The sequence below is a fragment of the Budorcas taxicolor genome, chromosome 1 (assembly GCF_023091745.1).
Source record: "Budorcas taxicolor isolate Tak-1 chromosome 1, Takin1.1, whole genome shotgun sequence".
Classification (NCBI taxonomy): domain Eukaryota; kingdom Metazoa; phylum Chordata; class Mammalia; order Artiodactyla; family Bovidae; genus Budorcas; species Budorcas taxicolor.
The window spans coordinates 43,012,673-43,035,368 of NC_068910.1; the positions used below are offsets into that span (position 1 = coordinate 43,012,673).

The 22,696-nt window shown below is 49.9% G+C and overlaps 2 protein-coding genes across 2 annotated transcripts in view; both read right to left on the reverse strand.

The window, feature by feature from the left end:
• The window catches only part of RAD18 (RAD18 E3 ubiquitin protein ligase), a 113,273-nt gene extending 112,988 nt beyond the window's left edge, over window positions 1–285 (reverse strand). The window contains exon 1 of the mRNA XM_052647438.1: window positions 159–285. Within this exon, the coding sequence (XP_052503398.1) occupies window positions 159–209 (51 nt within the window). The 5' untranslated portion in view covers window positions 210–285. The remainder of the gene's footprint in view (window positions 1–158) is intronic.
• A 14,939-nt stretch (window positions 286–15,224) lies between these two features.
• Window positions 15,225–22,696, reverse strand: part of SRGAP3 (SLIT-ROBO Rho GTPase activating protein 3) — a 248,508-nt gene continuing 241,036 nt past the window's right edge. Inside the window, exons 20-22 of the mRNA XM_052635588.1 lie at window positions 21,573–21,722; window positions 19,209–19,536; window positions 15,225–15,638 (exon numbers count right to left, since the gene is read on the reverse strand). Coding sequence (XP_052491548.1) covers window positions 15,225–15,638; window positions 19,209–19,536; window positions 21,573–21,722 — 892 coding nt within the window. The remainder of the gene's footprint in view (window positions 15,639–19,208; window positions 19,537–21,572; window positions 21,723–22,696) is intronic.

The window sequence follows — 22,696 nt, forward strand, 5'->3', positions numbered from 1 at the left end:
CGGAGGAGGAAACAGGCCCAGCGTCACGCGATGGCAAGCAGAGGGGCAGAGCAGAGTACCCTGGCCCAGCTGGCCGCTGGCGCCCGGTTCTTTCCCCTCAAGGTGGGGCTGGCCTCCCGCGGTCGCCCAGACGGCCCCGACCTTCCCAAGGCACTCACCTTCATGACTGCCAGGGCCGGAGGCCACCGGGGCTCGACCAGAGAGTCCATGGTCTCCTCTAAAGAAACTGAGGGGGTCCGCTACCCACTGGTCTCCTGCGCTCCTCAGCCACTCGAAATTCCCCGCGCTACCGGGCTACGTCATCAGTCCGCGACGCGCCCGACGCGTTTGCAGAGCATGCTGGGAGTTGCAGTACGTGGGCGGAGCGCAGCCCGCCCTTATTGCTCTTATTGCTCAAGCGCCAGGCTCCCGCAACGGCTCTGTGCGCACCTGTGTGGTTAAAAAGCCCGCAGGCGGGTTTTGTAGTACACCCTTACTAAATGAATGCCTGTTGAATTTTAGAAAAAGACAGCCTAGAATCAAACCGCATCCAGGCCTTGTCAAACCTTTCCAAGTCTAGGATCATGCCTCCTCATTTCGGTCGCCCTCTCTGATTGCCATAAAGATCTGTCCCTTCTCACTCCATCACAAGATTGTGAGGTAAGTATTATCATTATTAGTTTACGCAGGAGAAAGCTTCGGCTCAGAAAAAGTGAGTAGAGTTTCTTTGAGTTATACTATGTCTTTGACCCGGCTACAAATAGAGCCTCTGGACTGAAAATAGGAGTTCTTTTCTCACATAGGATGGTTAACCCAATTTAACATCTTACCTTTGGAGCATAGCCTTCCAAATATTTCCTGTGCAGAAACGCAGATACAGTGTTTTTTCCCACAAATGTTATTATATTAAATGCACACCTCTGTCAACTTGAATTTTTGTTTGTTTACCTACAGACATCCTGAAATTTCTCCATGTTAATACATATAGATATACCTCATTCCTTTTGCTAGCTATGTAGTCCGTAATGCAGATGTACCACAATTTATTTACCTATGCCCATCTGACAACCATTTAGGTTGTTGCCAGTTTCTCATTATTACAAACAGTTGCAATGAACACATTATCTATATAAATTTTAGCATACCTGAGCCAGAATATCTGGGGATAATTTCCTGTAAATGGAACTACTGAGTCAACTTGTGTGCTCTTTTGACACAATAGCGAGCACCATATGACTTTCCGAAAAGGCTGAACCGATACATTTATACTCTCACCAAGTGACTATGAGTGCTTGTTATCCAAACATGAAGCACTGACCAGCACATCACCCAGACTGTCTGCTCAACTCAGCACTCATGGATAGGCTGCCTGATGTGTGCCTCTCACATGAGGTCTCATGAGCAGCAAGTCAGCACGGTTATATTGCTCAGGAAGACCCCTGTGACTTGCCACTGCCACCACGTGTGGTCCATGCATCCATTCCTGCAATCATTTTTTGAAGTGTTTACCATTGGCCAGTCACAGCTTCCCTCTGAAGTAGGCAGAAGTGAGGCTGCCATTGCCGTTTTAAAGACAAAGACACTGAGGCTCAGAGAGGTTAAGGCTTCACTACTTTGGACCCTCTTCATAAGAAACTCTGACCAGAGTTTGTATTTAATTGAGCCAGAGATGTACTTAATGATTTTTCCCAGTCTATGCCCAAAGACTCACTGGGCAGTAATGATATTAACAGCATTTGGACAGAGGAGTTTAATATCCTTTATAATAATAGCTGACACTTATTAGACCCTTGTATACAAAGCACTGTTCTAGATGTTTTTACACATATTGACTTATTTCAGGCTCACTCTAATCAAATGAGGAAAGGGAAATATACAGGTTAATTGACTTAGGGAATTCTGCTAGTAAGTGGAAGAGGAAGGACTTAACTTGGCCACTCTAGCTTAAGAATCTCTATTAACCAGTACAGAATATTCTCGTAAGGCCCTCATCATGAGAATTATTCCCCTTTTATAGATATAGGAACTGAGCCTCAGAGAGGCAAAAGGACTCATTCAAGATCACACAGCTCACCAGTGGCATTCTCATCTTGAATCTAGATCTTTTAGCACCAGAGCAGAAGGGATCACCCATTGACACTTTATGGAGGAATAACTGAGCAGACAAGGCCTCAGGGCAGAGATCTAAGAAACCCAGGATGCTGGACCCAGTGGGGCTCCGAAAGGAAGGTGGACAGTGGCAGGTTAGGGGGTGCAGTGGGTTTGTGTCAGCCAATCAGAAAAGGGAATGTAAATGAACTCCAGGGTGCACTGGATACATTGGATCCAGGCTACTTTGGATGCACTGCCTAGTTCTAGATGCAGGGAGAGAGGGTAGGCTTGGGAAGATAAAGAAAATGAGACCAAGAGCAGATCCCAAGTCTGAGTGCATCAGTAATTGTTCCTTTATGGGACTAGTTGGTTACACAGTTTAAGGTAGCAAAGTGCTGAGGAGGTGAGAAAAGGATAGAGAGGAGATGAGAAAAGAAAAAAAGGAATGGGGAAGGAAGGGGAGAGAGAAGACAGAGAAAGAAATGCACGCTTCCCGTTCAACTGGGCTTCCCTGGTGGCTCAGATGGTAAAGAAACTGCCTGCCATGCAGGAGGCCCAGCTTCAATCTCTGGGTGGGGAAGATCCCCTGGAGAAGGGAATGGCTACCCACTCCAGTATTCTTGCCTGGAGAATCCCATGGACAGAAGAGCCTGGCAGGCTACAGTCCATGGGGTCGCAAAGAGTCAGACTCTTCATTCAACTATGAATACAGATTTAAAAGCAGGCATCACTTGTTGAACCTTGGGGTCCAAATCCACCCACGGCTCTGAAGAGCCTCCAGGGCAGCACCCAATGCCATTCACCTCTGAGTTCCTGCCACCAGCTGCTTGGTGAGACTGAATGACTGAGTGAATCACTGGAATAAGCGCACATTCCCATAAATCTCCTCCCTGGCTGAGCAGTTCCCTTCCCACCCTCTTCCACAGCACCAGCTCAAGCCCACCTCTGAGCCCGGGGAGGGAAAGTCCACATGAGGCCACAAGCAGGTTCTGAAAGCCACTTTGAGCTCAGGAAAAAAAAGCATCTGTCTTCCCTCCCCCCATGATATTTACCCACCCGTGGGAGTCAATCTCCTATAACAAGCTGCTGGTTCCACAGACATTCTCCTTCTGTTAGATCAATAAAGAGATGATCCAAGTATTCCTTATTCAGAAGTAAAGTAAAGTATTCCTTACTCAGAAGTAAAAACAAAATGTTCTGTACAAAAAACTCAAGTCAGTGCTCAGTAGACTCTCCTATTGTGAGGATCGGGACAGGGTTGCCAGATTAAGTACAGAAAGTGAAAGTGGCTCTGTCGTGTCCGACTCTTTGTGACCCCATGGACTATACAGACCATGGAATTCTCTAGGCCAGAATACTGGAGTGGGTAGCCTTTCCCTCCTCTAGGAGATCTTCCCAACCCAGGGATCAAACCCAGGTCTCCCACATTGCAGGCAGATTCTTTACCAGCCGAGCCACAGGGAAGCCCGAGAATACTAGGGTGGGTAGCCTATCCCTTCTCCAGCAGATCTTCCCAACCCAGGAATTGAACTGGGGTCTCCTGCATTGCAGGCAGGTTCTTTACCAACTGAGCTATCAGGTCAGGGAAACCCTTTTAAATATAAGTAGATCCTAAACATGGCATGTGACATACTTAGACTAAAAAATTATTCACTGTGTATCTGAAATTCAAATTTAACTGAGCATCTTGTAGTTTTATTTGCCAAATCTGACAACCTTAGTCAGGGGAATATCTTCCAGCTAAATACAGGGCCTGGTCTGGTTATATCTTGAGAGGTCTTGGCCCTCTCTGCACCTTCCTTTTTGGGGTCTCTCTTCATCACACTCCTCTCTGTCCCCATTCTTCCTCCAGGATCCCTGCCATGCCTCGAATGAGGATGTGTGGATCACCTGGCCCGGGGACTCTGGGACACAGACAGTCCCAGAGCAGAGCTAGGGACCACTGGAAGGAGGCAGGCTGGGAATCACTCAGGACAGAATTCTCTGTTGACTAAAGGAACAAGATTCAGAGTCACACAGACCTAAGTTTTCATCCACGCTCTGCCACTGACCAGGTGATCTTGGATGGGTCACTTACCTTTCAGAGCTTCAGTTTCGTTTTTCATAAGATAAGAATATAATGCCTGTGTCCAAGGGCTTTTAGAATAATTTTGTTCTTTAAATGTTTTTTAAATGTTGGGAGGTACCTACTAAGGTGTCTGACACATAGTGAGTGGCTGGTTATGGCAGTAGGAGTAATAGTAATAAATATGACTATTATTATCATTAATACCCATTGTTAACCAGAGGGCAGAGTGGTTAAGAGTACCAGCTCTGAAGTCAGACTGCCTGAGTTCAAGTCTCAGCCCCACCATTGACTAGTGCACTGGTTGGGGGTCCTTAAATACTGTCCCCATGAAGAGGAATAGGGCTCCTTGGAAACGTGGCTCATTTTAGACCTGGGGCAGAATAGGAGAGGAGCCTGGGAAATCTTATTGTGCCCAAATGAGAAAGTTGCCCAAAATGAATGGAGCCAGCTTAAAGCTTCCCCTGCTGACCTAAGCCACAAAAAGAATATTGACTGTAACTCACTGGAATGCATTGACTATTTTAAAATCCAGGAATTTATAATGGGTCTCAGCAGAAACAAAGAAAGTCCTCATTTTCTACCAATGGAGGTAGGGATTATACTGGTTTCTTACTCTTAAAGTTGATAAATAAGGAGAAAGAATTAAGCATTTATTCTTCTCTTCCAGAATGAACTGTATTTTAAGCAAATACTAGCCTTTGTTGATGAGAATTCTAGTTGATCAATACAGAAGAAATAAAATTATAAAATCATTGTAAGACCATTGGGGTTCTTGGGGGGTGGGATACTTAGGTTCCAAATGATCAGGCCACAGTGAAGGGCTGAGGGTGAACCCCCCTGGACCTACCGACCCCCCTCAGCAATCCTGAAAGGGAGAACCAAACAGCACAGAGCGCTCGATGTGACATGATGTGGAGAACACACCCTCCAGGAAGCGTCGCTGCCCGGAAAGGGTGAAACTGGACCTAATCAAACATTGAAACCCAACTCTCAAGTTACAAGACTGAATTAGGTGAACTATTTGGGGAACACTCAACTGCTCCCTACTGTGTCTCTCTTGCCCCGAGTTTCCTTCACTGGACACACAGGACACTTCACTTTGTACACTTCTGGTCACCAAATGTGTGGGTTTTCCTCACAATAAGCAATCCTTTACAACCCCTGTAGACTGTCCTACAAGTCGACATAGTTCTGGCACTGTCTGCCCAGAGATGATGTCAGATCCTGAGGGTTTAGTTCTCCCAAGACTCCCTCCCTTCAGATGCCAATCAGAAGCTCAAGTGATCATCACCAGGGCTCTTGACCAATAGCCTTGGATCAGAGACCATGGATCCCACCTGCTATTTCACAAACGGCCACATGATGGCAGTAGGGTATTGAGCTGGATGTGGGCCCAAGCTTTGAGGAGGAAATGCAGAGGCGAAATCACCCCATGTATTCCACAAGTATTTATTTCACCTGATCCTCGCATTTAATCGAGCGTTCACTAAGGGGCCTGTGCTGGGGGTCTCTGAGCATCAAAGCGTCACATTCAGCCCTGATGCTGCCATCCTGCAGCCACTCGTCTAAGTAGTGTCTGTGTATCTGGGGGCCACCAGGAATCTGGAAGGGTCCGTACAGACATGGGTGTCTATGTGTTTGACATTGCTGAAGTGGATACCTAGGCTGGGCATATTGGAGGGACAGGGATGGGGGCCCAGGGAGTAGCCAGCCACCTCTGTTGTTTTGAGTTGGCCTCTTCCACAGGTATTCAAGTTTACCATTTTTCAACCGTGTGCTCTGCAGAAAGTAACTACTTCTCTGAACCTGATGGGGCTTAATAATAGTTAATACCCTATAGTTTCTCTGTGGGAGGAGAATGAGATCGTCCATGTGAGTTGCTTAGAATGGTGCGTGGCACACAGGAAGTGCTCAGTACAGATGCTTTATAAACATGTATGTTCTCATTTGGGGCCCTGCACTAGAAGCAGTCAGTCAGCTTACACAAAGGCCCCAAGGCCCATTGTGGAAACGGACAAATTTGGCTTTGGGCCTGGGGCACTGGAATTAGGACTCTCCAGAAGGAAAGATCATCTTTATAGCAGTTACACGTATTGAGAGTTTTCTCTGTGCCAGGCACTGTCTGTCCCAAGCACGTCTTATGTACTAACTTACCTACTTCTCACAACAAGCCTCTACAGTAGGTACTGGTACTGTCCCTGCTTTAGAGGTGATGAAACTCAAGGGCAGGACTGTAGAGAACTTTCCTGAGGCTTCTTGGCTGGTAAGGAGGGGAGGGCCAAGCGATCTGGCCTTAAAGAGTCCTCATTCACATGATGGGGATGGCTGTACTCTTCTTAGGCCATGGGTGCTGTGGGGAGGCAAAGCGTTTACCTAGAGATGAGGGGTCAGGGGAGCAGAGCAGATGTGGAATCCTGGACTTAAAGCCCTTGCACATGACCCTCCTCATGTGTCAGATAGGGATGCTCACAGAAATGACCCCTGTGGGTGGTCTTAAGTGTTCAGGGAGGTGGAGTATGGGAAGTATTCTGCACTGTGTTCTGGGAAGAACATCCAGCATATGACCGATGAGTATTAGCTTTATTATGTACTAATGCTAAACGCAAAGTTGGAATGTATCTACATGAGCATTTTTCTAGTGTATCAGTTAGCTACTGTTGCATAACTAATCACCCTACAACTCAGTGACCATTTATTATTTACCACGGTCTAGAGTATGAGGACAACCCCCAGGATCTCCTGATAGAAAGTGTGGGTGGGGTTGACACCACCCTGGACATTGGGGCTTGCTTACCTCTAGCTGCTTCAGGGATGACTTGCAGGGCAATTCTGACTAAGGTGAATTAAACTTAAGACTTTCCTTGTGTTGAAGACGAGGAGGTGCAGGCAGGGGGAGCTTCTGTAGCCATCGGGCAGTCAAGAGATATCAGAGAGTCCCTAGGCTCTGTTTAAGCTAACAGGCAGAGCTCAGCAAAGCCCACCTGAGAGGAAGGGATGGTGGCTAGAAGACAGCACCACGCTCCGAACATCTGTGCCTGGACCTTGTTCCGTCTAGCCTGGAGTTCCCAGCTGTGTGGGCCAATATATTCCTTAAGGCTGTTTGGGTTGGATAGTCGGTCATTCACAGAATCCTAAACGGGCGTGCCCTGAAGTAAGCAGTCCAGCAATGGACTGCTTTTTGGCTGGCAAAGCCATCAGGCAGCTAAAACATGCCTTTTCTTTGTGCCTCTGTGGGTCAGAGATGCCGTCATTTTGAACACTGTCATAAGGAGCCAAAGTTGATTTCAGGATTCTGGAGTGATGATCTTGTGCAATTAGACTGTGAGCAACCTTAGGGTAAGAAATGGGTCTCATTCATCTGTTTCCCCAGCAGCCAGCTTGGGGCAAGGCTCACACAAAGGTGCTTCCCACATCCTTGCTGAATGAACGAGAGGCTTCTGCTTTGGGGTTCTCAAGTGAGCATGGTTGCTTTGAGCCAGTAAACAGATTACAGAACGCACCCCAAATCCAGCCCCTCAGCAGGTTTCACCCTGTGAGAGCCTGGAATTAGCTAGAGGCCGCCACGGAGTGTTGAGTAGCTATGGGGTTACTGATGGATTCCCTGAGGCTGGCAGAAGATCTTGTTCTCTTCAAAGTCCAGATCAGTCAGAGGGCTCATGGGAAAGGCAAGGCCCTGGAGACTTCCTGGACTTCTGCCCACAGAGAGCTACCTTAATCCTGGGAGCCTGCTGCTAACCCTGCTGTGAAGAACTTGCTCCAGGGCAGGCAGGATAATGAATGTATAAGGCTGCAGGGTTAGATGGACTGGGCTTAGATGAGGGCTCCTTCACTTCCTGGGCTTCCCTGGTGGCTCAGAGGGTAAAGCGTCTGCCTGCAATGAGGGAGACCTGGGTCCAACCCTTGGGTCAGGAAGATCCCCTGGAGCAGGAAATGGCAACCCACTCCAGTGTTCTTGCTTGGAAGCATCTGCCTGCAATGCAGGAGACCTGGGTCCAACCCCTGGGTCAGGAAGATCCCCTGGAGAAAGAAATGGCAACCCACTCCAGTGTTCTTGCTTGGAGAATCCCATGGACGGGGGAGCCTGGTGGGCTATAGTCCATGGGGTCGCAAAGAGTCGGACACAACTGAGCAACTTCACTTCACTTCACTTCATGCCGGGAGCCAGCGTGAGGAATTCCACCCGTGACAAGGTCATGGGGCAAGAGCTCTAATGGCAAGGCTAATCAGACCTCAGGTTTTCCCCCTGGAATTTCTTGAGCATCCACCCCCCCAAAAAATAAGAATCTGCTCTGCTTTCCCACTTTTCTAATATTCTCTGGAAAAAGTCAACTCAGGGCTTTATTTTAGTCTTCTGCATTTGAAAGGGATGTTTCAGTTAACCCCCTCGGATTGCTCTCTAGCTTGCCTAACAGATTCCCTGGACCTCTTACAGCTTGTGAATTGCTTACAGCCCCCCAACCGCGAGAGGCACAAAGCTTGAAAGCATCTTAAAGATACAGAGCCTTTTCTAAAGAGTTAAAAATTATATTGGTAGAGGGTTTTCACTGTTGACTCAATGACTGCTGCCAGGCCTCCATATTCTTTATCTTTTAGGCACCTGGAAGGATGTTACTCAATGTAAGCAGGATGTAGAAAAAGATACATAGTAGTTTTGATGTTAGCAACACTAGACTTTTGAGTTAATTGCTTCTCTTTTGCTGTAAATCACTGTACTCCCTCTACTTGTTATAAGTTGCTGTATCTTTGCTGTGTAAGAATGTAACTTTATTTAGTGCTTTCTGAGAGTGGCACCAACCTTGGGAAGATCAACACAAATAAGTCTTCTAGTTAACAAACCCTTATCAGAAAAAAGGCTGTAAAATGCTAATTGGCCCTTCTTAGCCAGAAGATGATGTAAATCACCTAAGACTTGTGTGTACAATTAGGTATGCAGAGAGAAGCCTGGTTTTGATAAGAGTCTGGACTGCTAACGCTGCACAACTTTATGTTACCCATTGATCTCCATGTTTTATCAAAAGTATAAAAGGCCTTCTGAACAACAGGGGCCGGAGCTAGTCGCTGGACTCGTATCCCCCGTGTCTCTTTTTCCTCTTTACTTTAACTTCAGGCTGAATTCCCATCTGGGGCGCGGAGGCTCACCAAGTCTACTTACTTGCCCTGGCTGTTAAGACCCGCGTGAAAGGGAACCTAAGATGAGGCACCCTTAGATATTCAAGCGAGTGCCGGTGGCCCACTGTAGATGGTGCAAATTCCTTGTCTGGGATTTTATTGGCCTTCCGTGTAATCCAAGTTATTCATCCCTCTTTCTCCACTTAATTTTCCTACGACACTATTGTTTCTTAATCTAATCTTATATTAATAAATAAACAAGTCTTTCCTCGCCAACGCCGTCCACCCTTCGAATTCCCTGGATCCACCGGGGCTGGACCCCAGCAACTTCACTTCCTAGCCTGACCTTGGACAAATTGTGTAGTCTCTCAGAGCCTCCGCTTCTCTTCTGCCGAATGGGGTTTAAGAAGGGTTTGTTATTTAGTCGCTAAATTGTGTCCAACTCTTTGCAATCCTATGGACTGTAGCCCACCAGGTTCGTCTGTCCATAGGATTTCCCAAGCAAGAATACTAGAGTGGGTTGCCGTTTCCTTCTCCACCGTATCTTTCCGAACCAGGGATTGAACCCTTGTCTCCTGCATCTCCTGCATTGCAGGCAGATTCTTTACTGCTGAGCCACCAGGGAAGCCAGTTACTTACCTTCAAGGGTGGTTTTGAGAATTTGATGAGAAAGTGCACATAAAGGGCTTAATCTAGTGCCTGGGCAAGAAACTGCTCCCAGGTGACCCTAGTGGTAAAAAACCGGCCTGCCAATACAGGAGACTAAGAGATGCAGTTTTGATCCCTGGGTCAGGAAGATCCCCTGGAGGAGGGCATGGCAACCAACTCCAGTATTCTTGCCTAGAGAAACCCATGGACAGAGGAGCCTGGGGGTCTACAGTCCATAGCGTTACAAAGAGTCAGACACCACTGAAGCAACTTAGCACACGTGCACGGGGCAGATTAAGTGATCAACGGACACTTCACACACACATAAAAAAGTCCAGGGGCTGTATCACATGTGTGTAGACAACAGATGCTAAAATGCTACGTATGCTCACACTGGAAGTAGTATCCTGTGGCCTCTGGTGATTTGTCATAAACTCTGGAAGGCCTCTCTACAGATGGCAGCTCCCTCTCCTACTTGCCTCTGCTCTGACAGTTCCCAGCAGGCACCCCTCACTTACCTCTTCCAGTTAGCTCCGCAGCAGACGCAGCCTTCCTTGGACCTTGGCCTTCACCCTGTTGGGTCTGAGCTAAGGGATACTTCAGGGATGCTTCCCGGTTGGAAGCACACAGACCACGAACTGGAAGGTAGGAACACCTGCCCCCTCCCCATCCCCAACGGGCCACCTCACCCTTCCAAAAAGCCACCAGAGTACATTTGGGAAAAGTTAAGCTGTTTTATTTCACAGGGTAGCTCCACGTCAAACCAGCAGGCACCATGAGAATACGCAACAGAGGATCCAGTCAGACACTCTACGGCACGGGCGCTGGGTTGCAAGGGAGAGAAACGATGTCCGGGAGAGGGCAACACTTATCACCACATGGGGACAGGCAACCAGCAATTTCCTAGGGTGGTTTCAGTTTGATTTTCCTGACAGTATGGGGAGGAAGGAAACCAAAGGAAACTAAATAGACCAGCCACTCTGAAGCAATCAGAACCGAACCTATTGCCAAACCGTGTAAACAGTCACACTGCCAGGGACTAGAGCCTGAGCAGAAACCCTGGCCAGAAGCTACTTCTTTCCAAGGAAAGTAAAGTGCACCCTGGCCGTTCTGGTTCAAGGTCGTCGTTTGCCTCGGACAGTTCACATGGAGAGGAGGCATCAGCAAGGAGCAGTCCCAAAGGATGAGACAGCAGGACGCTGGCAGATCAACTTCGGAGAGGTGAGGAGGACCCCGAGCTGGCAGCAAAGTCCCTCGCCCGCCCCCAGCTCCCCCAGCAGCTTTGGATATGTGGGGAATTCTCTACGCAGCTGCTCAGAGGAGCGGGGACCCCAGAGAACCAGGGAAGTTGACATGAGACATCAGCACTAGCTCTGCACAGCAGAAAATCATCTCAGCAACACCTCGGCTCACCCCTTCCTAGCTTTTCCTCCCGACCCCTCCTCCCTGAACCCAGCAGCCTTCCCTCCCCCTACAGTCGTGAGCCAGCCGTGTCTTCTTTCTGGGTTTCTCGGGAGGATGAGGCATTTGCTCTAGTGTGAAAAGTCAGGGACAGAGAGACTAAGAGGAAGAACCATTACGTTAGTCCTCGTGGTTTTCCAACAGCCACGTCCACGCACTGAGCGCCGGGTAACGACCAGGACCCAGGAAGTCCTCTGCATCCATGCCTCCTGAATGAGAAAGAAATAACCCCCCCGACAAGGCACTCTGAGGGCCTCCAAAAGGGAAGCAAGCCCCGCGCCAGGCCCTTCCTTCCCCGCACTGGCCCCACATGGGTACCACCAACCAGTTGGGGAGTGTTTATAAGGCAGATCACTGAGCTGCTGGTTCCGGCCGGCAGCCGAGGGATGGCTCCACTTCCCTGCGTCTCTTCCCACTCAGATTTCTTCATGGGATAGGAACCTGGTGGGAATCCATTTCTCTCCTGCCCCTGAGGGCCCAGTGACCTCAGAGAAAAGACCCCCCCCACACACACACACAAGTCTAATTCCCAAGCTGACAATTCCCTCCAGTTGTGCGCTCTGTCCGGGGTTCAAAAGGCGCTTCAAGGTGAGAAATCGTTAGCACTGAAAACAAGGAAAGGCAAGAATTTTTCACAGAATCCCACAGTTCAGAGCAGCTCTTTTAAGAGGAAAGGGGACTAAAGGGAGAGAGGGGGCGTGGGGTAGGAAGCACGGCTCGTTCTCAATTTTATCCAAGAAAGGTCCTTAGCGGCCGGAGGCTGGGCCCCAGGCCCAGGAAACTAGACCAGGAATGAATTTGTTCTTTGGTCAGTTTTAAATGAACATCTTGCTGGTTCATTCCTAAAAGAGACTGAACACCGGTAACACAGAAAGACAAAAGGCTTGACCTCAGGGTAAATTGAAGGTTAAGAAATCATTCTGTGAAGAGCAAAACTAAAAACAAAACCAAAAAAAAAAAACTGCCCGTTATCAATGAACTGATCAGTACAGCTTCCAGTAATGGTGATGGACAGGTAGGTAAACACCACTTCCCCTTGTACAATTGGTTATACTGAGGACTACTAACTAGGTTACTACATTTCCCCCACACTCACTGTACAGTTAGGTTTCTGGTTTTTGTTTTTTTACATTACTATCTACTAGGTGCAAAGATTTGGTGAGTGGCATTGGCTATAATTTCATTGTAGCCTTTTTAAAAATTACAGTTTCACATTTTAACAGTTACTTTCCAGCATTTAAGCAAATACAGCAATATATAGTGGACTAACACAGGCAGGAGTCAGAAGAGAATGCCAATGCTCATGACGGTGGGCGGGCCTGGGTGCGTGTGGAGGGGGCCTGAGACATGCAGAGCGCCAGATGGGTGGAGGGTGGTGGGCAATATTTTTCCATTTGGTTCTGCGTCAAGGCTCAGATTTGGAGCTGGATGAGTGGGGTGTGAGTTTGCCTAAATGTGAGCTCATCGGCCACTTCCCAGTGGGAAAACAGGTGCTTAAAGAAAAGAGAAAGGCCCTGTCCTTCAGGTAGGTAATTCGGTGAAAGGCAGGCCTATATTCAGTAAGAAAAGGTGATGTTAGTCAGTTCAGAGGAAAACCCACATGACCTGACCGGTGTTATGTATATCAGGCAACAGATGTGTCAACTCAAACTTTCATGTTTCACCTGGTAGTCATGGCAGAGAATGGGATCCTTTGCACAGGAGGCCACTGTATTTAAGGTCTGGGAGTCTCTCTGGGGTAGAAATGAGAAGTCTCTTGTCCTGGCTGGACGTCACAGAATCCTTGCAAATAAATGGCTTTAGGAGCCAGACCCAGCCGCACCCTCAGCCATCTATTAAATCTTGGGCAAGTCATAGCCATCCTAAGGCCTTGTTTCCTTCACTAAGCTGTAATGCAGTGGAGGGGGAGGGGGGATTACTTTATATGCTAAATGGCAGAGGGGTCCTAGCTCCATCTAAGGCTCTTCCATTTCCAACTCTAGGCAAAACAAAGAAGGTCGAATTTATCACTAGCCTCTCCCTGGCATTCTCTTTTTGAGCCCTTCTTATTCCTCCCTACTCTCAAGGCCAGTCCTTCAGGCAAGGCAGTGTGGCTCACCATCCCTACACACCCAGGTAAATGTGGCTTCATATGACTCCCTCTGGGGACCAGAGGAGAGGGCAAAACTTAATCCAGTGGGCTGACATGGTAATGATGGAATGTCAAGAGGTGACTTATCTGCAGGATTGTGCTTCACGACTCTTATGAAGCTGGTACGAAAATTCCACTGCCCACTTCTCAAATGCCATTAGGAGGTTTCAAGAGGAAGGTGCTAGGTGGTTTTCACCTTACTGATGACAATGAAAAGAGCAACCATGTTGGCACAGAGCTTCCTAGGTTGCATGGTTTGCTTGCTCACATTTTATGGAGCAGGAAACTGAGGCTCAATGAGGTGACACGCCCCCCCCCCCCCCCCCAATTCTTTCCCCATATTTTCAATTGTGTTAAATGAGCTGGAGGAGGTGGGTGAAAGGGAAGGGAAGGAGGAGGAGGCAGCTATTTCACTGCATAAACTCCACCGAAGCATTCTCTTGGATGGCAGGTGACAAGGACTCCCTCCCCAGGCCTGGTCTGAGCTGCGTACTTACAGCCCTGTGTGCTTCATGCAAAAGGCCGCCAGCCAGAGCGCGTCACGGCCTGATTTCAAATTAAAAAACGATGGGACTCAAACTCTCCTTGCCTGTTTAGTTCCAGAATCTGACACAGTATAATTAGTAGAAAGAGGAAAAGAAAAAATTAAATATTTTGAAAATGGTATAAGTTAAACCTCTACAGTTACCGCAGAATTGTTCCTACAGCGTTTCTAGGTTTTGAAGTGTTCCACACCACTGTGTTTGGTTTTTTGTTTTTTTCCTTTTTCCCAACCACACATAATACTGTGCTACGATGGGGCTCAGGCTCTCACCATCCCCTCTTCTACTAACGAACACAGGCCGCTGAGGTCAGGGCTCTTCTTGCCAACGTCCTCCATGCTTTTGGGGGTGCAATTGGTCTTGGCCTCCGGGTGGAAAGGCAGGGTCTCTGAAAAGGCAGGGTCTCTGGGGCATGGATGGGGAGGGGGCTCTGTGAAGTGGTCCCCACCTGTGGGAGCAGCCTGCCCAGGGTGTCGCCTGCCCCACACTTCCTTTAGGGGCAGACTGTTCTGGAAGGCCACGACTTCTGGAGACAGTGGGAGACTGGTTTTGTTTTTCTGCAGGTTAGTGGTATATTGCTTCATTCGCAGTTACTGTGGGCCTTTAAATTCTCCCAGAAAAGTCCCTGCAAATCCCACCAAATAACTCAGCGGGAGGTGTTTGGTGGCATGGGTCTGAGGTAAATCTAAGTTTCATAAAAAGAAAAAGGAGATCCTATATACATTTTGTATGTGTGTCCAGATCTAGTATATGTATATAGATGCATAAATATATATATATACACACACCTACAGACACATACATTCATACATACGTGTACATATGCAGACGCATACATAAACACGTATATATGCATGTAGAGAGAATGTCGAGAGAATAATTTTCCAGTGACGATATGCGGGCGAAGCCATTTAACACGGGCCGTGATCTCGGGAATCGCTCCAGCCGGAGTGCCGCTCCTCACCGCTCGCTCGGGTGTCTGTGTGTACCAGGGAGGGAGGCGGGGGATCCACGTGACTGAAGGCGCGCTGCGGCTCGGACCTGGGACTCAGCTCCGCACAGACCCGCTCCCAGGCTGACCTTCTGGTCCCTGCCCGACAAAGCCAGGAGCCCTGGGAGGGCGCAGAAGTCACTGAGGCCGCCCTCAGCCACGGCGGGCCGCAGCGGGCCAGGGCGGTGCCCGCCATCCCGCAGGTCACATGGTGCCCGACTTGTCAGCCGAGCTGTTGGGGAACATCTTCTCGGTGGGCGTCACGGCTGGGCTGCCTACTCCCGAGCTGCTGCTGCTGCTGGACCGATGCTGGACCACGGGTCGCACCGGCCGCATGGGGGGCGGGCGCAGCTGGGCGCCGGCCAAGCGGGCGGACAGGGCTGGCTTGAAGGTGGTCATCATCTCGGTGGAGCTGCTGCTGCTGCGGCGCATGGCGGCGTCGGGGTCGCGGATAACGATGGTGTGCAGGGGGCTGGCCGGTTCCGAGCTGATGGGGCCTGGCGGGTTCTTCAGGGGCTCCAGGGTGTCCAGCACCACGTCTGGCGCCTGCTTGACCGTGTTTTGCCTCTCCAGCTCTCGAAGCTCGTGCAGAGCCGTACTCATGGTCTTCTCAATGTCCTGGGGACAAAGAGAGCTCTGGTTGGCACAGAGCTGGAAGCTTGGGGCCTGACCCTTCCCAGGTGCTGCCCGACTTGTGGGTTCCTTAGGGAGGCTTCCCCACAGATCTCACTGGCTGGGCAGGAGAGTCAGTCCCAGGGTGTCTCATAACCGTAAGGGAAAATCAATATGAGCACTGTAGACCTCGCAGAGGCAGGCTCCACAGTCAGACAGACGTGTTCAAATCCTGGCTCTGCGGCTTCCTTGTTGTGTGACCCTGGGCAAGTTACCGTACCTCTCTCTGTCTCAGAATTCTCATTTGAAGGTTAAGTATAATACTGAACTCAGGGAGTTGATGAGTATGAAATGATATGGCCCCTTTGAAGAGCATGGCATGGCACCTGGTACATACTGTTGAAAGTTGAAAGTGTAAGTGTTCGACTCTTTGCAGCCCCATGGGCTGTAGCCTGCTAGGCTCCTCTGTCCATGGGATTCTCTAGGCAAGAATACTGGAGTGGGTAACCATTCCCTTCTCCAGGGCATCTTCCTAACCCAGGGATTGAACCCAGATCTCCAGTACTGCAGGCGGATTCTTTACCATCTGAGCTACTAGGGAGCCCCAAATGATATGATCCCTTTGAAGAGCATGGCATGGCATCTGGTACATAGTACTTCCCAAATAATATGGAGGTAACACAGAGCACCAGTGTAAGCCCCCTCCCTAATAATTCATTTAATCCTCATATTTATCTGGTAGGAACTACCATTATGCTCACTTCACACATAAGGAACTGGAAACTCAGACTGGTTAACTTGTCCAAGGTCACACAACTACTTAGCAGCATAGCAGTCTGACTCCAAAGTTCATGTGCCTAAGCATTAATATTAACAAATCTGTTAATATCTCTCCTTCGTCCATAGGAAAAGTGTTCAGAGGTTATATATTAGAACATTCACAATGCTCACCCCAGGGTGATGGGACTGTTACTTTCTTCTATTATAATGGGTTTTTTTTAGAAAAAAATGAAAAAATTGAAAGGCAACAAAAATCCTCATCTGCCTATGCAGTTCCTGTGGATACTGAGACATTGAAGAGCTCATCAGTGTCAGAGCACTTTGAATGACACTCAGAGATTCTGACAGCTCAGAGGGTTGGCCTGGGGCTCAGCATTCCAGGAGGGGGCGCTGGAGCTGAACTGCAGCATTTAACCTGGGAGCTCTGGGCCAGGATACAGAGCCTGGCATGGGGAGGAGAAAGACTGCTTTACCACTGCCACTGGGCAACCTCGGGCAAGGCTCAGTCACTCTGCACCACACCTGGTCCCTGAGCTGAAAGCCCCCACTGGCAGTGAAGACAGAGGAGACAGCTGACGTGGTGATGTGTGTGACCTCTGCTCTCCCCCAGCCGGAGTCCTCAGCTCCCGTGGGGTTTCCCAGGGATGCCTCCACTCAGGCTGAGCTGGGCCACCAAGGGGACAATAAGGGACAGTGCTTAGAGCTGGTAATGGAAGATGCTGGCCCCCCTTCAGGCTCCACATCACTATTGAGACACACTAGCTTTTCCGCCCTGGGGCAACTCTGGAAAAAAAATGCAAAGTGTGGTTAGACTGACAGGGCTGGTGCCTGAAGGTCTCCCGGCCAGCCTCTTCCCCACCCAGGTCTCCCTTTAGCTTCTTTCCTCCCCGTCCTCAGGTGGCTCTTGCCTGCTGGGCCCCCATACCAGGCTCCAATCCGTCCCAGCCTATCATTTTGCTTTGTGAAGAGACCACTGGCTAACAGGTCCCAGGTGGCGCTAGTGATAAAGAACCCGCCTGCCAATCCAGGAGATGTAAAGTGATACGGGTTCAATCCTTGGGTCGGGAAGATCCCCTGGAGAAGCAAATGGCAACCCCCTCCAGTATTCTTGCCTGGAGAATCCCATGGACAGGGGAGCCTGGCAGGCTAGAGTCCATAGGGTCGCAAAGAACGGGACATGACTGAAGCAACTTAACACCAAACACAATATTAGCATATATGCTTTGCCAAGATACTTCATCCTTTGCCCACAACACTGTCTACTTTTAGAAGACACTGTTTGTGCCTTTATCCACAAGGATTAGTAGTTGGGGGTGGGGGGGGTGGGTCCGGCACGACAGGAAAGAAGGCAGTCCTGTCCCCACTTTTGCTACCTCCCACCCCTGCAGAGATAAATGGCCACCTTCCACGCCCCAGGCTGCTTAAATTAAGTCCCCCACTGGTATCACTGCTCAGTCTGCTCTACTCCAGCAGCACCAAAAGGCAAAACTAAGAAGTAAAATACAATTATCGCCCCTTTACCACCATCCCTACCATCCCCACCACTCCACCCTTGAAGAGTGTGGGCCAGAAAGACAGCAAGCTCAGAAAAAGATCAGCTGAGGTGTTTAGGCACAAGCCTGGTGTTAGTCTGAGATGTGATGCCATGATCTCAAAGTGGAGCTGCAGAGAGGTGCCAGGAAGTGGGGACAGTGGCGGGGCAGGGGGGCAGGGGGCAGGGAATGACCACTTTTCACTTTGCCCTGAATGAGACCTTCCCACCTTGGATGGGTGTTTCAAGGTCCCCAACTCCGCTCTTCGCAATAGAATCCTCACTGCCCCAAAGATTCTGATTGTTCCTCTTAACAGGGAGAAAACATTGGGAAGGGGATACATAATGGGCTGCCAGCCAAATTCCAGGGAGAAAAGTGGAAACTTGAACTATGATAAAACTGTCAAAAGCACATGAAAGTAGTTATGCAAATTATTAAACAATTCAAACAAACTTTGGTAACAATTTCTTAAATGAATTTGTGTGCTTTCTTTGGCAAGTATAAAAATCACACAGGTTTCTCATCCAAATTTTTAAGAAGTTATCTAACAAAACAAAACTCTAGGCACTTTGGAAGAGCATGGAACATTTTCTGCTTCCAGCTTCAGCTATTTTGTCCTGCCTACCCTTTGGATCTTGGTACTGTCCCCCCCAGAGACATCTCTCACTGCCTACGAGCAATCCGCACATTTTAGGCTCTCGGAACACAGAGTTCCACTCCTTCAAGACTCCTGACCCAGCTGCCATTTTTACAGCTGTGTGTGTTGGTGGTTGCCATCCCTCTCTTCTCTAAACCCTAAGCTCCACGTGGGCAGGACCTGGGTCCACTTTAGGTCATTATTACTTTCTCAGTGCCAGCCAGTGATTGAGCACAACAGATGCTCCATCAGTATTCATCAATAAATAAATGAACAAATGAATCAGGGAATGAATGAAAAGATGAACAAATGAAAACATGACTAGCACAATCTTGCCATCTTATGGAGACACCTGCCACTGCCACAACCCGTATCTGGGAATCCCACCTCCAGCCTAGACACTGGGGCCTTGAGTCTTTACAGGAGCCCTAGCCAGGAGCTACTCCCATCTAGCTTCCGCTCCCGGGGGAGGCCAGCAGGGGGACAGGAAGCCAGCTCACTATCTATCCTGTGTCCTAGCTCAGCCTGACCTGGCGTGAAGGGCAAAGTGACTTCCCAGTCTGCAGGGGGCCACCCCTACTCCTCTGGGGGTGTCAGCTGGTGCGCCTGCTTCCTGCTGGCCCTTACTTCTGCCAGGGCCTCGGCCTCCAGGGACTTGTGGTCCCCCAGGCTGCTGTGCCTGGTGGAGCCGCACGTCGACCGCATGCTGTGCCCTTCGGAGAGCGCCTTCTTGTCGGGGTAGTTGATGCTGCCGGCGCTCCCGAACGTCGCCATCCTCCGCTTCTCGGGGCTCTCGATCCTTCCCCGGGTGAGGGGGATTTTGTGGGGGCTGCTGGGACAGGCGGCGGCCCGGGGCGGTGTGTCTATGCTGGGGCCCAGGCCCCGGGGCGGGCTGTGTGCGTCGCCCCCGCTTCGGCGCCTGGGGATGGCTGCTCCGTCAGATCGTAACCGCACTCTGCAAAGGAGCCAGGGGGCAGGGGCATGGGGCAGAGGTCAACCCTGGCCGGTGTCACATGGGTCAGCAAATCCCCCAGAGTCCAGACATGCTACACACTAGTCTAGGGAGTGGGTATAGTAAAGCCTCATTCAGCCAGACTTGGTGATTCTGCAGTGAAGAACTGTCTGAAAACAGAACTCAGGCCCGCAAGTTTAACCTGCACACACGAAGGAATCAGGCCTTCTGCTTCTAAGCTGCAGTCGGTGGTGCTAATTACACAGCGAATCTCGTCTATATGTTAAGTCAGAGCCAGGAGGATTGCAACCTGGGAACACTTTGCTCATGGTTAGTTGGGTTCATGATATGTTTTTAAGCGGTTTAGATGTCTCCATGATTCCAGAGGGCTTCTGATTGGTTTGAGGCATTGAGGCTTGACTGTACCACAAGTCACCAGCTCCCTACAAGCACAGTAGGGCCCCTGGGAACTCAACACAGCCCAGTGTTGTCACTGTCCCCCAATCCCCCCAAAAGGGCTGTTTTCCATGAGGCTTTTCCAGACCTTGAACATTTCCAATCATTAAGAGAAAAACCTGTATCACTGGAATGCCTTTTACACATTTGGATACCTTTCACCCTTCAGGGAGGCTGTGGCAGAGAGAAAAGGGCCCTAAAGTATCTATCTGGAAGGCAGATTCTTGTCCTGTCTCTGTCACTGACTTTGCAGCGACTTCTTTCAGACCCATTTTATTCATCCTAAATGGGTCTAATATTCCTCACCCAGCTTCAAGGGAGGTTCAGTGGGTGGGGGACCACTCTGAAGCGGTTCTACCCACCGGGGATTCTGCTCCAGCCTAGGCAGGTCAGCAAAGACCTGAAGGCACGGTGAGGAGAGGAAGGCTGGGAGGGGTGAGGGGTGGGGAGGAGGGACAGAGTGCAGGGATGGGTTGTGACGGGGACCAAGCTCAATGCAGTCAGCAGTGCTTTACACCCTGTGCCACCAGCCAAGCTAAGCATTGCCTGTGCTCACCCCAACAGGACCACAGCATTGCTGTTGGACTGGAAGAGTACTGGGAAAGAAAGGAGAAGAGGAAGGCAGACAAGGGAGGACAGAGGGAGAGGGAAACTGAGGCAGGAGAAGGTGCGGCCCCCCTCGATGTCAAGGGACCTCAACTCTGTCATCCACCTACCCCAACCATACACTTCCCCTGATTCTATCTGCTGATTATCGACACACTGAACTGAACAGAGTTCACTGAAGAGAGGTACTGGGACCTCTGCTGAAATAAATTCATAAACCTAGGTTCCTATTGCAGCTGATTTCTCTGGCTCTGTCTGCAAGCACCCAGCGTGTGGGCTGATCCCACGACCTCTCCACCGAAAACAGAGACTATGACATTTTGATAATCTGATTAAGAAAGCAGTGAAAAACTGCCAGCTTTTCTTTTCTCCTCTTTTCCTTATTTTTTTTTTTAAACCACCAAGTGCTTTGGACTCTACCTGTAGACACAGTGAGGAGCCCAGCTCCTTACCTGGCAGCAAGGTCATGTGACAGTCCTGCCCACACGGGAGTGATGAAATTGGCAAACACACTCCCACCAAATATGTGGGTGGAGCCGAGTGTCAACTTCCCCCCCACGCAATGTGTGTGAGACCTACTTACGTGGTTCGCTTCAGCGAGTAAGACAGCTTTACATTTTAAAATATAACAACTTAGGTTTTCAACAGAAAGTGGGGAGGCGGTTTAAGAACTGGAGAGAGAGGAAAAGTACTTGCCAATTTGTAACTCTCCCTCCCCCATTGTTATTAGTATTTTAAGTAAAAGGATTGGTTGCCTGTATAAGTCTTTCCTCTTTCTCCTCCTTTGTCCCAAGCTGGATCGCTTTTCTACCTGCCATTCGAGGCCAGTTCCAGCCAGCCCAGCAGGCGTGCCCAGCGTCACATCCTATGGGAAACAAGGGGCCACGACAGCCTCCCTCTGTCCCTCCCTTTCCCTTCCTTCTCCCGAATCAGGCCCGAATGGGCACTGCAGGAAAGAATGAACCCGAGTTTCCTACCGGCCCATCACCCCCCCAAAGCCGTAATCCGAGATGTGCTCCGTGGGGGACTGCAGGTCGTTTTTGGAGGAGGCCTTGTCGTCCAGCAGCGGCCCACTGCTGGCCTCGCTGTCGGCCTTTTGGCTCAGGCTGTCAGAGAAGGCGTCGTCCCTGGGGAGAAGGACAGATGTGAGCTGGGAGAGCTTCGCTCGCAACAACCCGGATGTATTGAGACCTGAGGGGCTGGATCCACACCCACAGCTCGTGGCTGCGCCGCTGCCGCTTTCCCAGCAGGAGGCGCTCTGGGGCACCACTCTCCCGTCGACTAAACTGGTCTCTCCAAGCTGCTCTGGGCTAGGACAAGCTGAATGCCGGAGGGTGTGAAGGAAAAATGGGAGAGTGGGCCTGCAAGCTAAGCCCTGCGCACTGAGTCTCATGTGGCTCGGGGAGCAGCAGCTTGGGGTTCAGCCAGGGAAGAGGAAGGCATTGCCATCCCTCCCCCACCCCTGGCTTTGGACAAATGTGAAGGGGCTGGAGTTTGTTGGGGTGCTCTTTCCACTGCCCCCTACGCCCTCTCCCTTCCTCTATCCTTCCTGTCCTTGTCCTCAGAGGCCTGGGGACGTCAGAGGGCTCCCTAGGGTTCTTCTGTTGTTTGCCTGACCTGGACTTTTCTCGGGCTCCAGATGGTCTGCTTTGCCATCAAGATGTATGCCTTTGGCCCCCTCCCCTTGAGGCCCAGCCTGCAGCCTGGTAAATCAGTTCAACCTGAGCCAGACTGGAACTCAGAGGGAGTGTACACAGGACCTGTCAAAGCTTTTCCAAGAATGGAAGGTGTCTACTTTCTGGGCCTGATGCTGGGGCTAGGTGTTTGGGATGTAGAGCTTTTTTCTTTTTTTTTTAAGGCCTAAAGTTGTTTTTTTTTTTTTTAATAGTACCCTCTTAGCTGGAAATGAGAGGATGATTGTTTCTGCCCCTCTCCTGGGAGAGCTATCTCAAGGTAGAGAACAGTGGGCAGTTAAGAGGGCAGTGGGATGGCCACTGGGTTACAGCGGAGGCCCTGAAGGGCGAAGGTATATGGCAAGATCCAGTGGACACTGAGAACCAGAGTGGGTGAGAAATGCCCCAGAGGCTATCAGGTGAGCCAG